We start from the raw sequence: 12,298 nt of genomic DNA, 5'->3' as shown, positions 1-12,298 counted from the left end.
GCTAGCTGACAAACAACGTAAATATATAATTACATGGGCCAACAAGTACATACAACAGAAGTGTGTTTAATACACAGCGACTAATATACACCAAACCAGTGTAAAGAGCGTGAATGTTGTAGCTATGTTTGCTAGAAAGCTACCGAGGTGTCTGACTAGCTGTTGTTGTTGAAGGAGCGTCCCGTCCACTAGATTATACGTCACACTGGCAGCATCGCCTGAACCTAAAAGACGCACATCGCCATCTGCTGACTGGACTGGGCAACGCAGTTGAGGAACCAAACGTTTATTTTTCATTTATTTCAGAAAAGTTTAATATTATATTAAGTCGTTCAAAGAGAAGCATGTGTTGATTGATTCGTGTTTAATGATTGAGAATTTAAAACAAACTTTACACCCACTACATATTTGCATTGAACCATACTTCTGACATGGATCATTTTGACCCCAGAGGCATATCTTTTATCATAGCCAAAATGTATTTTATTAAATTCTACCAATTTTTCATGACTTTGTCAATCAACTTGTTCTTAATAAATCTAAATCATGGTTTAGTGTTTCTGTATCAATATGGACTTTTAACAAATTCAAATCCTTTGGAGTCATTTTGACCCCAGCCAAAAGCACCTTTGATAAATAGGACGTTTATTTCAAATCAAAATCACATTTTATTGGTCACATACACATGTTTAGCAGATGTTATTGTGGGTGTAGTGAAATGCTTGTGTTTCTAGCTCCGACAGTGCAGTAATATCTAACAAGTAATATCTAACAATTTCACAACATAGACCCAATACACACAAATCTAAGTATTTGAATCTAGGTTTCTCTGTAGACATGATCCATCCCACCAGAGGGTGGAGGGGCTCCTGTATCAGTGGTTTTGACCAGATAGACACCTGCAGATACACAGTATAGTGCCTCCCATGTACTCTCCTAAGATTGGACTTTTCTATACCACGTATCACATGACTGTGTACAAAACTGCCAATGATAGAAAACTCTGCAGTGGTAGAAAATTCTGCCAGTGATATACAGTGCATTCGTTAAGTATTCAGACCCCTTCACTTTTTCCACATTTTGTTACGTTACAGCCGTATTCTAAAATGTCATAATTTTTCCCCTCATCAATCTACACACAATACCCCATAATGACAAACCAAAAACATACATTTTTGCAAATTTATTTACTGAAGTATTCGTACCTCAGCCAGGATTGTGAAATGTTAGGAAATAATATGTCATGTTTTACTCGTACCTCAGCCAGCATTGTGAATGGTTAGGAAATAATGTCATGTTTTACTAGTACCTCAGCCAGCATTGTGAATGGTTAGGAAATAATATGTCATGTTTTACTAGTACCTCAGCCAGCATTGTGAATGGTTAGGAAATAATATGTCATGTTTTACTAGTACCTCAGCCAGCATTGTGAATGGTTAGGAAATAATATGTCATGTTTTACTAGTACCTCAGCCAGCATTGTGAATGGTTAGGAAATAATATGTTATGTTTTACTCGTACCTCAGCCAGCATTGTGAATGGTTAGGAAATAATATGTCATGTTTTACTCGTACCTCAGCCAGCATTGTGAATGGTTAGGAAATAATATGTCATGTTTTACTCGTACCTCAGCCAGCATTGTGAATGGTTAGGAAATAATATGTCATGTTTTACTAGTACCTCAGCCAGCATTGTGAATGGTTAGGAAATAATATGTCATGTTTTACTAGTACCTCAGCCAGCATTGTGAATGGTGTCTGATGCAGTGACATACTAGACCATGGCAGTAAATCTAATACTTAGGTGTTTTTAGGCATGAAAGGTCTGGGGTGGTTCAGTGGATATAAGTTACATCTCTGGCCATGCTGGCAGGGTCTGAATCAAACCCAATGTCCAGTGGGATTGATCTGTTTGATCCAATTGTTTGTTTCAGTTTCCAGTAGTTGAATCCTGTAACATATTGTTGATTTCAACATTTTTCATTTTCAACAAATGAACTGGGTTGGTTGAAAAGTGATACTAAACTTACATACCAGCACTATTTTGACATAGTGGAAGATATACTGAATTTATACTGTTTTTCATACTAAGATGGACCAAGATACGTGTTGCTTTTGCACATATTTGTTCATTAGTTTTGCAAAAGTCTGTTGATTGTCAGTCATTGGGTTCATTAGTTTTACAATATGTTCAAATCAAATCAAGCTTTATTTATACAGCACATTTCAGACATGGATGCAACGCAATGGCTTCACAGGAAAAAACAAATAAAAAAACAATGAAAATAAACAGAAATATTTACTACTCAGCAAACATAAGATGATACCAAACAGAATAATAACTGAAAGACTACTGAGCATTCTAAGGAAAATTCATTGATTAAAATTTTAACAATTGGATGTTATATTCAACCATAACAAGATGAACAAGCCAGCACAGGTGTAACACATTCTGACTAACGAGCTAGACGTGCTAACGAGCTAGACGTGCTAACGACGAGCTAGACGTGCTAACGACGAGCTAGACGTGCTAACGACGAGCTAGACGTGCTAACGAGCTAGACGTGCTAACGAGCTAGACGTGCTAACGACGAGCTAGACGGGCTAACGACCTAGACGTGCTAACGGAGCTAGACGTGCTAACGGAGCTAGACGTGCTAACGAGCTAGACGTGCTAACGAGCTAGACGTGCTAACGAGCTAGACGTGCTAAAGTCCAACCTCAAACATAAATGGAAAAACCAAAGCCTATAACACCTTAAGACAACAAATATATCCTATATTTTTGTTGGACAAGTTTGCTCACCACCAACAGAAAACAACTTCCATTTCACATGATAATCAACTACAATGCTTCACCTTCACCAATATAAACATGGTGTCTACTGGCTGTCAACAATTAAAAACAAGAAAAACTTATTAAAAAAAAAAAAAAACACTTATTTCTAAATAATAATATACAATTGAAATATTTTTTTCTCCTTTTTCTCTTCTTACTATAGAATCCTAAAACTCACTAGCTTCTAGAACTCTCGTCTTCCTAAAACTCACTAGCTTCTAGAACTCTCGTCTTCCTAAAACTCACTAGCTTCTAGAACTCTCGTCTTCCTAAAACTCACTAGCTTCTAGAACTCTCGTCTTCCTAAAACTCACTAGCTTCTAGAACTCTCGTCTTCCTAAAACTCACTAGCTTCTAGAACTCTCGTCTTCCTAAAACTCACTAGCTTCTAGAACTCTCGTCTTCCTAAAACTCACTAGCTTCTAGAACTCTCGTCTTCCTAAAACTCACTAGCTTCTAGAACTAGCTCCTTAATATCCGTAGTAACTTTCCACCTCACTGCGGAGCTTCTCTCTCTTTTCAGGGTTCACTAGATAGGCATGTTGTTGGATCGGGGCCCAGTCCCCAATGTCATGCTCTAGTACATTTGGTTTGGCACATCTGAGAATGAACCCTGATATTCTAAAAGCAGCGTAACAATGTCAATATAATTGTACCCAAAGATTGTCAGTTGGTTGCATAAATAATTATGATTACTAAATCTTACATGAATATTAAACATGAAATATAAAAACCAAATGTACACCCCTTTGTTAATATGTATTAGCAAAAATTCACTAAATGGTGAGGCATAAAATGTATATTTTGTCAGGCTGGATGTTTGAAATATGAGGTGATTTGAGACCTGCTACTTCAGTAGTGGAATAAAGACATTTAGCACATGAATGTTGTAAATAAATACTGGAGTGATGTAGGATTGTTCATATAATTGATTATTGTACTGTGACTATGTGTTTAGGCTGTAAGTATGTTGAAATTAAATTGTTTTCTTTTCAACTTTCACTTTCAACTAAAACCAAACTTATATTGAATGTCGGGCAAAGTCTTATTTTCAACGACATTTTGCTAGGTGAGATATCCCCCAATGTCACAGTTTAAACGTGTCCAAATCAATAGTCCAAATGCAGAAACAGTTTGTGATAAATTGAAAACCTAAACATAAAATGTAACACAAACATCTGTCACAATAATCATATTATTTAAAACAATCTCCTTATAAACTGTACAAGCACCAAAAACGCTGTTGTTTTGACAAGTAGCAATAAATCACTGATATCGATTAGGGGGGAAATCAGGTTGTACGTGCTGTTGAAACTAACACAACTAAAAAAACACATGGAAATGGGAGATATATTTTACCTCACTGATTAGAGGACAACCTGCAGAAGACAGTCAGCTACATTTTGGAGTGATGCATTTAAATGTAGGGGTCACTAAACAAAGGAACACAACACTTATTTGTCATAACTCATCGATATCATGTGGATTTTTTTTCTACCGTTGTTTTACCAGTTAAGTTGACTGAGAACACATTCTCATTTACAGCAACAACCTGGGGAATAGTTACAGGGGAGAGGAGGGGGATGAATGAGCCAATTGTAAGCTGGGGATGATTAGGTGGCCGTGATGGTATGAGGGCCAGATTGGGAATTTAGCCAGGACACCGGGGTTAACACTCCTACTCTTACGATAAGTGCAATGGGATCTTTAATGAGCTCAGAGAGTCAGGACACCCGTTTAACGTCCCATCCGAAAGACGGCACCCTACACTGGGCAGTCACTGCCCTGGGGCATTGGGATATTGTTTAGACCAGAGGAAAGAGTTCCTCCGACTGGCCCTCCAGCAGCATATGGTCTCCCATCTAGGGACTGACCAGGACCAACCCTGCTTAGCTTCAGAAGCAAGCAAGCAGTGGGATGCAGGGTGGTATGCTGCTGGCAATCAATTGTGCGAAAGGAGGAAGATGAGTTTACACGTCCTGTTAAAACGAACAGCTCAAAATCCACATGGAATCTGGGAATAATGTGTACATCCCTGGTTAGAAGACAATTTGTAGAAAACAGCTAGCTACATTTTGAAGTGTTGCATTTTGATTCAAGTGGGTCACCAACATGGTAAGTGTAACACAACTCTTTCTTTTGTTAGTCACTTTTTGTTAAATCTCATAAATAGTAACTCTTTCAATTCAGAGCCTGGATTTTCCCCCTGAGGCTAATATCCATATCATGTTGATATCAATAGAACAGGGGACAAACGTTTAGGGTTCTAAATTGTGACATTAAAATACTCCTTTTACAATGTTAAAACATTCTACATTGTGAGATTTCATTTCATTGATATCATGAAACAATTCCTTCATGTATGCATTTTCTGATGTTTGATCAGAGATCTTTTATCAGAGTATCTCTTCCCACATATATCACAGCTATAAGGTTTCTCTCCTGTGTGTGTTCTCTGGTGCACTGTCAGCTCTCCAGATCCACCAAAACTCTTCCCACATTGGTCACAGCTATAAGATTTCTCTCCTGTGTGTATTCTCTGGTGTGATACCAGATGGCCAGATTGACCAAAACACTTCCCACATTGATCACACCTATAAGGTTTCTCTCCTGTGTGTGTTCTCTGGTGTTGAGTCAGAGAGCCAAATGTAGTAAAACTCTTCCCACATTGACCACAGCTATAAGATTTCTCTCCTGTGTGTATTCTCTGGTGTGATACCAGATGGCCAGATTGACCAAAACACTTCCCACATTGATCACACCTATATGGTTTCTCTCCTGTGTGTATTCTCTGGTGTCGAGTCACAGTGGCAAATGTAGTAAAACTCTTCCCACATTGATCACAGCTATAAGATTTCTCTCCTGTGTGTGTTCTCTGGTGTGCAGTCAGATTTCCAGATCGACCAAAACTCTTCCCACATTGATCACAGCTATACGGTTTCTCTCCTGTGTGTGTTCTCTGGTGCACTGTCAGCTCTCCAGATCCACCAAAACTCTTCCCACATTGGTCACAGCTATAAGATTTCTCTCCTGTGTGTACTCTCTGGTGTGATACCAGATGGCCAGATTGACCAAAACACTTCCCACATTGATCACACCTATAAGGTTTCTCTCCTGTGTGAATTCTCTGGTGTTGAGTCAGAGTGCTAGATGCAGCAAAACTCTTCCCACATTGACCACAGCTATAATATTTATCTCCTGTGTGTGTTCTCTGGTGTAGAGTCAGAGTGCTAGATGCAGCAAAACTCTTCCCACATTGACCACAGCTATAAGGTTTCTCTCCTGTGTGTGTTCTCTGGTGTGCAGTCAGACTTCCAGATAGACCAAAACTCTTCCCACATTGAGTACAGCTATAAGGTTTCTCTCCTGTGTGGATTCTCTGATGAATTTTAATGCCTGATGAGGTGAATCTCTTCCCACAGTCAGAGCAGCAGTGAGTTCTCTTCCCTGTGGATCTCTGCAGCTGTTTATTGAGGTGTTCTAATGTGGAGAGACTCTTCTCTGCCTCGTCAGCATCACGAGGGTGTTGAGGCTCCCCAGAGGATCCACAATAGTCCCATATCTCTCCTGTGTGAACAACAAAGTCAGACAGATGATTAAAGGCCCACAACAGCGGTAATCCACTGTAAAAGGTGATGCCAACAGCGTAGCCATGATGTTGGACAACAATTGACTTCTGTAATGAATGTTACAATTATTTGATATTTGCCTTAAAATGAGCAAGAATAGTCATATTTTGTCTTCTTTTCACATTCGTAGTGACATTGATGATTGTAGGCTAGAAATAAGTTATTCATGTTGTTGAAACTCTAAGCAGTGTGCCAGACAACTTTTGGTCTCCAATATAGGCCCCTTTCTGTATTTGCTAAAATTGCGGCACGAGGGCAATTTGATTGCAGAAACTCCTCCCTGCTAATGAGGAAACCACTAGTTATGGATGTAGTATATCTGGTAATGAGGAAACCACTAGTTATGGATGTAGTATATCTGGTAATGAGGAAACCACTAGTTATGGATGTACTATATCTGCCTGGAGCAAAAATGGTGAGCAAAGATTTTAGTTTTTCACAATGTATTCTGAATGTGAATGGGGGAAACTCAGGGGAGTAACCTCCATTTCCAGGTTGCTTATGAGTTCATTTCACACTACTTTGGATTATAATTGTAAGGATATTTTTGAATGTCCTGTTTAATAAAATGTTTGCTAAAGCATTAAGAATTATGTGTAATTATTGAAGAACTGCGTTAATGACAGTATCCATTTGGGTGTTGTCAATAAAGTTAAGATTTTATTTATTTATTTAACCAGGTAGGCCAGTTGAGAACAAGTTCTCATTTACAACTGCGACCTGGCCAAGATAAAGCAAAGCAGTGTGACACAAACAACACAGAGTTACAAGTGGGATAAACAAACGTACAGTCAATAACACAACAGAAAAATCTATATACAGTTGTGCAAATGGAGTAAGGAGGTAAGGAAATAAATAGGCCATAGTAGCAAAGTAATTACAATTTAGCAAATTAACACTGGAGTGATAGATGTGCAGATGATGATGTGCAAGTAGAGATACTGGGGTACAAAAGAGCAAAAAAAGTATATAAAAACATGGGGATGAGGTAGGCAGTTGGATGGGCTATTTACAGATGGGCTGTGTACAGCTGCAGCAATCGGTAAGCTGCTCAGATAGCTGATGCTTAAAGGTAATGAGGTAGATAGATATAAGTCTCCAACTTCAGAAATTTTTGCAATTCGTTCCAGTGATTGGCAGCAGAGAACTGGAAGGAAATGCGGCCAAAGTAGGTGTTGGCTTTGGGGATGACCAGTGAGATATACCTCCTGGAGCGCGTGCTATGGGTGGGTGTTGCTATGGTGACCAGTGAGCTGAGTTAAGGCGGAGCTTTACATAGCAAAGACTTATAGATGACCTGGAGCCAGTGGGTTTGGCGACGAATATGTAGCGAGGGCCAGCCGACGAGAGCGTACAGGTCGCAGTGGTGGGTGGTATATGGGGCATTGGTGACAAAACGGATGGCACTGTGATAGACTGCATCCAGTTTGCTGAGTAGAGTGTTGGAGGCTATTTTGAAAATGACATCGCCGAAGTCAAGGATCGGTAGGATAGTCAGTTTTACGAGGGTATGTTTGGCAGCGTGAGTGAAAGAGGCTTTTTTTTTGCAAAATAGGAAGCCGATTCTAGATTAAATTTTCGATTGGAAATGCTTAATATTAGCCTGGAAGGAGAGTTTACAGTCTAGCCAGACACCTAGGTATTTATAGTTGTCCACATATTCTAAGTCAGAAACGTCCAGAGTAGTGATGCTGGACGGGCGGATGCGGGCAGCGATCGGTTGAAGAGCATACATTTAGTTCTACTAGCGTTTAAAGAGCAGTTGGAGGCCACGGGTGGAGTGTTGTATGGCATTGAAGCTCGTTTGGAGGAGAGTTAACTTCTTTGGGATAGGGGGCAGTATTTTGACGTCCGGATGAAAAGCGTGCCCATAGTAAACTGCCTGCTACTCAGGCCCAGAATGTAGGATATGCATATAATTAGTAGATCTGGATAGAAAACACTCTGAAGTTTCCAGAACTGTTTGAATGATGTCTGTGAGTATAACAGAACTCATATGGCAGGCAAAAACCGGAGAAAAATCCAACCAGGAAGTGAGGAAATCTGAGGTTTGTAGTTTTTCAAGTGATTGCTTATCCAGTATACAGTGTCTTTGGTTGTCACAGGAAGTTCTTACTCAACACACGTTGTCTTGGGGGTAGACATAAACAGAATCCTGAATAAGAACTCTCTACTTTAATAATTGACTGAATGACACAAGGTTGAGTTGCTTAATTTTCACTATCTGCAGGTGGCCATATGACAATAGCTCTAGGCTGTTTTTAACAACTTCCGGTTGTCACAGGAAGCTCTTGCTTCACACACGTTGTCTTTGGGGTAGTCTCAGTCCTGTCTGATGCTGTCTGGTCAGTGAAACAGTCTGTCTCAGTCCTGTCTGATAAGTGAAACAGTTTGTCTCAGTCCTGTCTGGTCAGTGAAACAGTCTGTCTCAGTCCTGTCTGATGCTGTCTGGACAGTGAAACAGTCTGTCTCAGTCCTGTCTGATGCTGTCTGGTCATAAAGAGTATAACATTGTTGCTGCCCGTAGCGTTGAAGGCAAGGGAAGCCAGTGAGCATTTGGCTTCCTTTGATTGTGTTGGCTGTGCTAGCTGTGCTAGCTGTGTTAGCTGTGCTAGCTGTGTTAGCTGTGTTAGCTGTGCTAGCTGTGCTAGCTGTGTTAGCTGTGCTAGCTGTGCTAGCTGTGCTAACTGTGCTAACTGTGCTAACTGTGTTAGCTGTGCTAACTGTGTCAGCCGTTTTAGCTGTGCTAACCGTGTTAGCTGTGCTAGCCGTGCTAACTGTGTTAGCTGTGCTAACTGTGTTAGCTGTGCTAGCTGTGTTAGCTGTGCTAGCTGTGTTAGCTGTGCTAACTGTGTTAGCTGTGCTAGCTGTGTTAGCTGTGTTAGCTGTGCTAGCTGTGCTAGCTGTGCTAGCTGTGTTAGCTGTGCTAACTGTGTTAGCTGTGTTAGCTGTGTTAGCTGTGCTAGCTGTGTTAGCTGTGCTAGCTGTGTTAGCTGTGTTAGCTGTGTTAGCTGTGCTAGCTGTGCTAGCTGTGCTAGCTGTGTTAGCTGTGCTAGCTGTGCTAGCTGTGCTAACTGTGTTAGCTGTGTTAGCTGTGTTAGCTGTGTTAGCTGTGCTAATCCAAGTTTATGGTTTTAAAAAAGGTCAAAATTAAAGACAGATCGTAACTGTAGGTGCTGAACTCTCTGTGTCGTTTTAAAGCAATAGTCGTTTTGTCGTCCCTAAAACGTCTGAAACATATTTTGCTTTGACCGTGCTGCAGGTCACCTAACTGTTTGGTTACATGCAATACGCTTTGTGTGGACTTCACCGGACAGCGGTTGCTCTCTGGTTTTGAGATGAAAACAAATGTCTAGTTTAATTTATTCTGCCGCTGTGTCTAGTAGTAGTACCATCAACAGACAGCAGGGGGCAGTAGAACCTGTCTTCACAGTAGAAAGGCAGACACAGTGGATTCATTTGTCTTTAATAAGATCAAACTGAACTAACTGCCATCTTGAAATGTTGAAAAAGTGTTTTTAAATAGCTCAGTCTCATCACTCAATATGAGTCAAAATCTGTCACTTCCAGGAGTGCTCATTTTGTCAAAAATGAAAAAATGAAAAAAATAACAACTCACAGCTGTGTTAATAGACCCAACTCAAACATCTGCTATCTTGAAATGTCCAAAAAATGTATTTAAATGGGCCTACCAGACATCTTCTTGAGAGAAGATAAGGTCAGGGACTCCTGTCTTACTTTCTGTCATGTTGAAATAGGTTCTCCTGTCTTACTTTCTGTCATGTTGAGATTGGTTAGTTCTTCTTGAGATAACACAGTATTGCCACTCAACAATATTTTAACCTGCAGGAATATTTTCACATTTCTATGTCATGGTTAGTTCCAAGGATAATGCAACTCATACATTTTTCATTACTTCTAAAATGGGGTACAGGTTTAAAATAATGACAGGTTTAGAATAAGTACAGGTTTAAAAAAAGTTTCCATAAAGCCAACATGGCTTTACTCTCATTAACGTAAGTTTCCAATCTAGAGCAGTTCTCACTTTTGTGATAATGAACTAGCTAACGTTAGCTTCGCTAACTAACTATTACAGGTTTAAATCAAGTATATGTTTAAAATAATTACAGGTGCACCTTACTAGCTTATACTATATCATAAATGGTCTTACCTAGTAAACACAGATTCTAGTTTTCATTCAGTTCACAGATGGCTGGCTGGGCCCTGGACCAGCTCAGGTGAAACACCTTCCCACTAACGAGATGGACAAGCCAGCACAGGTGTAACACATACTGACTAACGAGGTGACACCAATCAGTGCGTCCTACGTGCTAACGAGCTGTACGTCCTAACGAGCTAGACGGGCTAACGAGCTAGACGGGCTAACGAGCTAGACCTGCTACGAGCTATACCTGCTAACGAGCTATACGTGCTAACGAGCTATACGGGCTAACGAGCTAGACGTGCTAACGGGCTAGACGGGCTAACGAGCTAGACGTGCTAACGGGCTAGACGGGCTAACGAGCTAGACGTGCTAACGAGCTAGACGTGCTAACGAGCTATACCTGCTAACGAGCTAGACGTGCTAACGAGCGAGACGTGCTAACGAGCTAGACGTGCTAAAGTCCAACCTCAAAACATAAATGGAAAAACCAAAGCCTTTAACACCTTCCCCCTTAAGACAACAAATATATCCTACATTTCTTTTGGACAAATTTGCTCACCACCAACAGAAAACAACTTCCATTTCACATTATAATCAACTACAATGCTTCACCTTCACCAATATAAACATGGTGTCTACTGGCTGTCAACAATTAAAAACAAGAAAAAAACACGTATTTCTAAATAATAATATACAATAGTTTCTTTTCTCCTTTTTCTTTCTATAGAATCCTAAAACTCACTAGCTTCTAGAACTCTCGTCTTCCTAAATCCCACTAGCTTCTAGAACTCTCGTCTTCCTAAAACTCACTAGCTTCTATTCCACTTGGAACGAGTCCAAACAAAACTCATCTCCAATACGGAAAAACATGCAGTCAAAATAAATTGTGACCAAATGTACACCCCTTTGTTAATATGTATTGGCAATAATTAACTTAATGGTGAGGCATGGAATAATAAAACATGTATCTTTTGTCAGGCTGAATGTTTGAAATATGAGGTGATTTGAGTCATGCTTCTTCAGTAGTGGAATAAAGACAATTAGCATTTGAATGTTGTCAATAAATACTGGAGTGATGTAGGATTGTTCATAAAATTGATTATAGACCAATTTATTATACTGTGTCCATGTGTATAGGCTGCAAGTACATTGAAAAAAACGACATCTTCTCAACTTTCACTTTCAACAAAAACCGAACATATATTGGATGTCGGGCATAGTCTTCTTTTCAACGTCTTTTCAATTACATTTAACTAGGTGGGATAGCCCGATGTCAAAACACAGTTTTAACGTGTCCAAATCAATAACCAATACGCAGAAACAGCTTGGGATATATTGAAAACCTAAACATAAATGTACTATCAACACAAACATCTGCCACAATATTACTTTACTTGTATTTCTTTAAACAAGCACCTTATAAACTGCACAAGCACCAAAAACGCTGTTGTTTTGACAAGTAGCAATAAATCACTGATATCGATTAGGGGGGAAATCAGGTTGTACGTGCTGTTGAAACTAACACAACTAAAAAATAAACATATGGAAATGGGAGATATATTTTACCTCACTGGTTAGAGGACAACCTGCAGAAGACAGTCAGCTACATTTTGGAGTGATGCATTTAAATGTAGGGGTCGCTAAACAAAGGAACACAACACTTATTT

The 12,298-nt window shown here is 39.8% G+C and overlaps 1 protein-coding gene across 1 annotated transcript; it reads right to left on the bottom strand.

Moving 5' to 3' along the window:
• Positions 1-3,203: 3,203 nt before the first annotated feature.
• On the bottom strand, positions 3,204-9,925 carry LOC145867227 (uncharacterized). Its single transcript, XM_082971301.1, has 2 exons — positions 9,859-9,925; positions 3,204-6,338 (listed from the first exon to the last, which is right to left on the bottom strand). The coding sequence occupies exons 1-2, from the start codon at positions 9,923-9,925 to the stop codon at positions 5,194-5,196; spliced, it is 1,212 nt and encodes a 403-aa protein (XP_082827427.1). The 3' UTR covers positions 3,204-5,193.
• Positions 9,926-12,298: the final 2,373 nt, after the last annotated feature.

This window comes from Salmo salar, unplaced genomic scaffold (genome assembly GCF_965601325.2).
Source record: "Salmo salar unplaced genomic scaffold, fSalSal1 ptg000257l, whole genome shotgun sequence".
NCBI lineage: Eukaryota > Metazoa > Chordata > Actinopteri > Salmoniformes > Salmonidae > Salmo > Salmo salar.
This window is presented reverse-complemented; position numbering and strand designations above follow the sequence as displayed.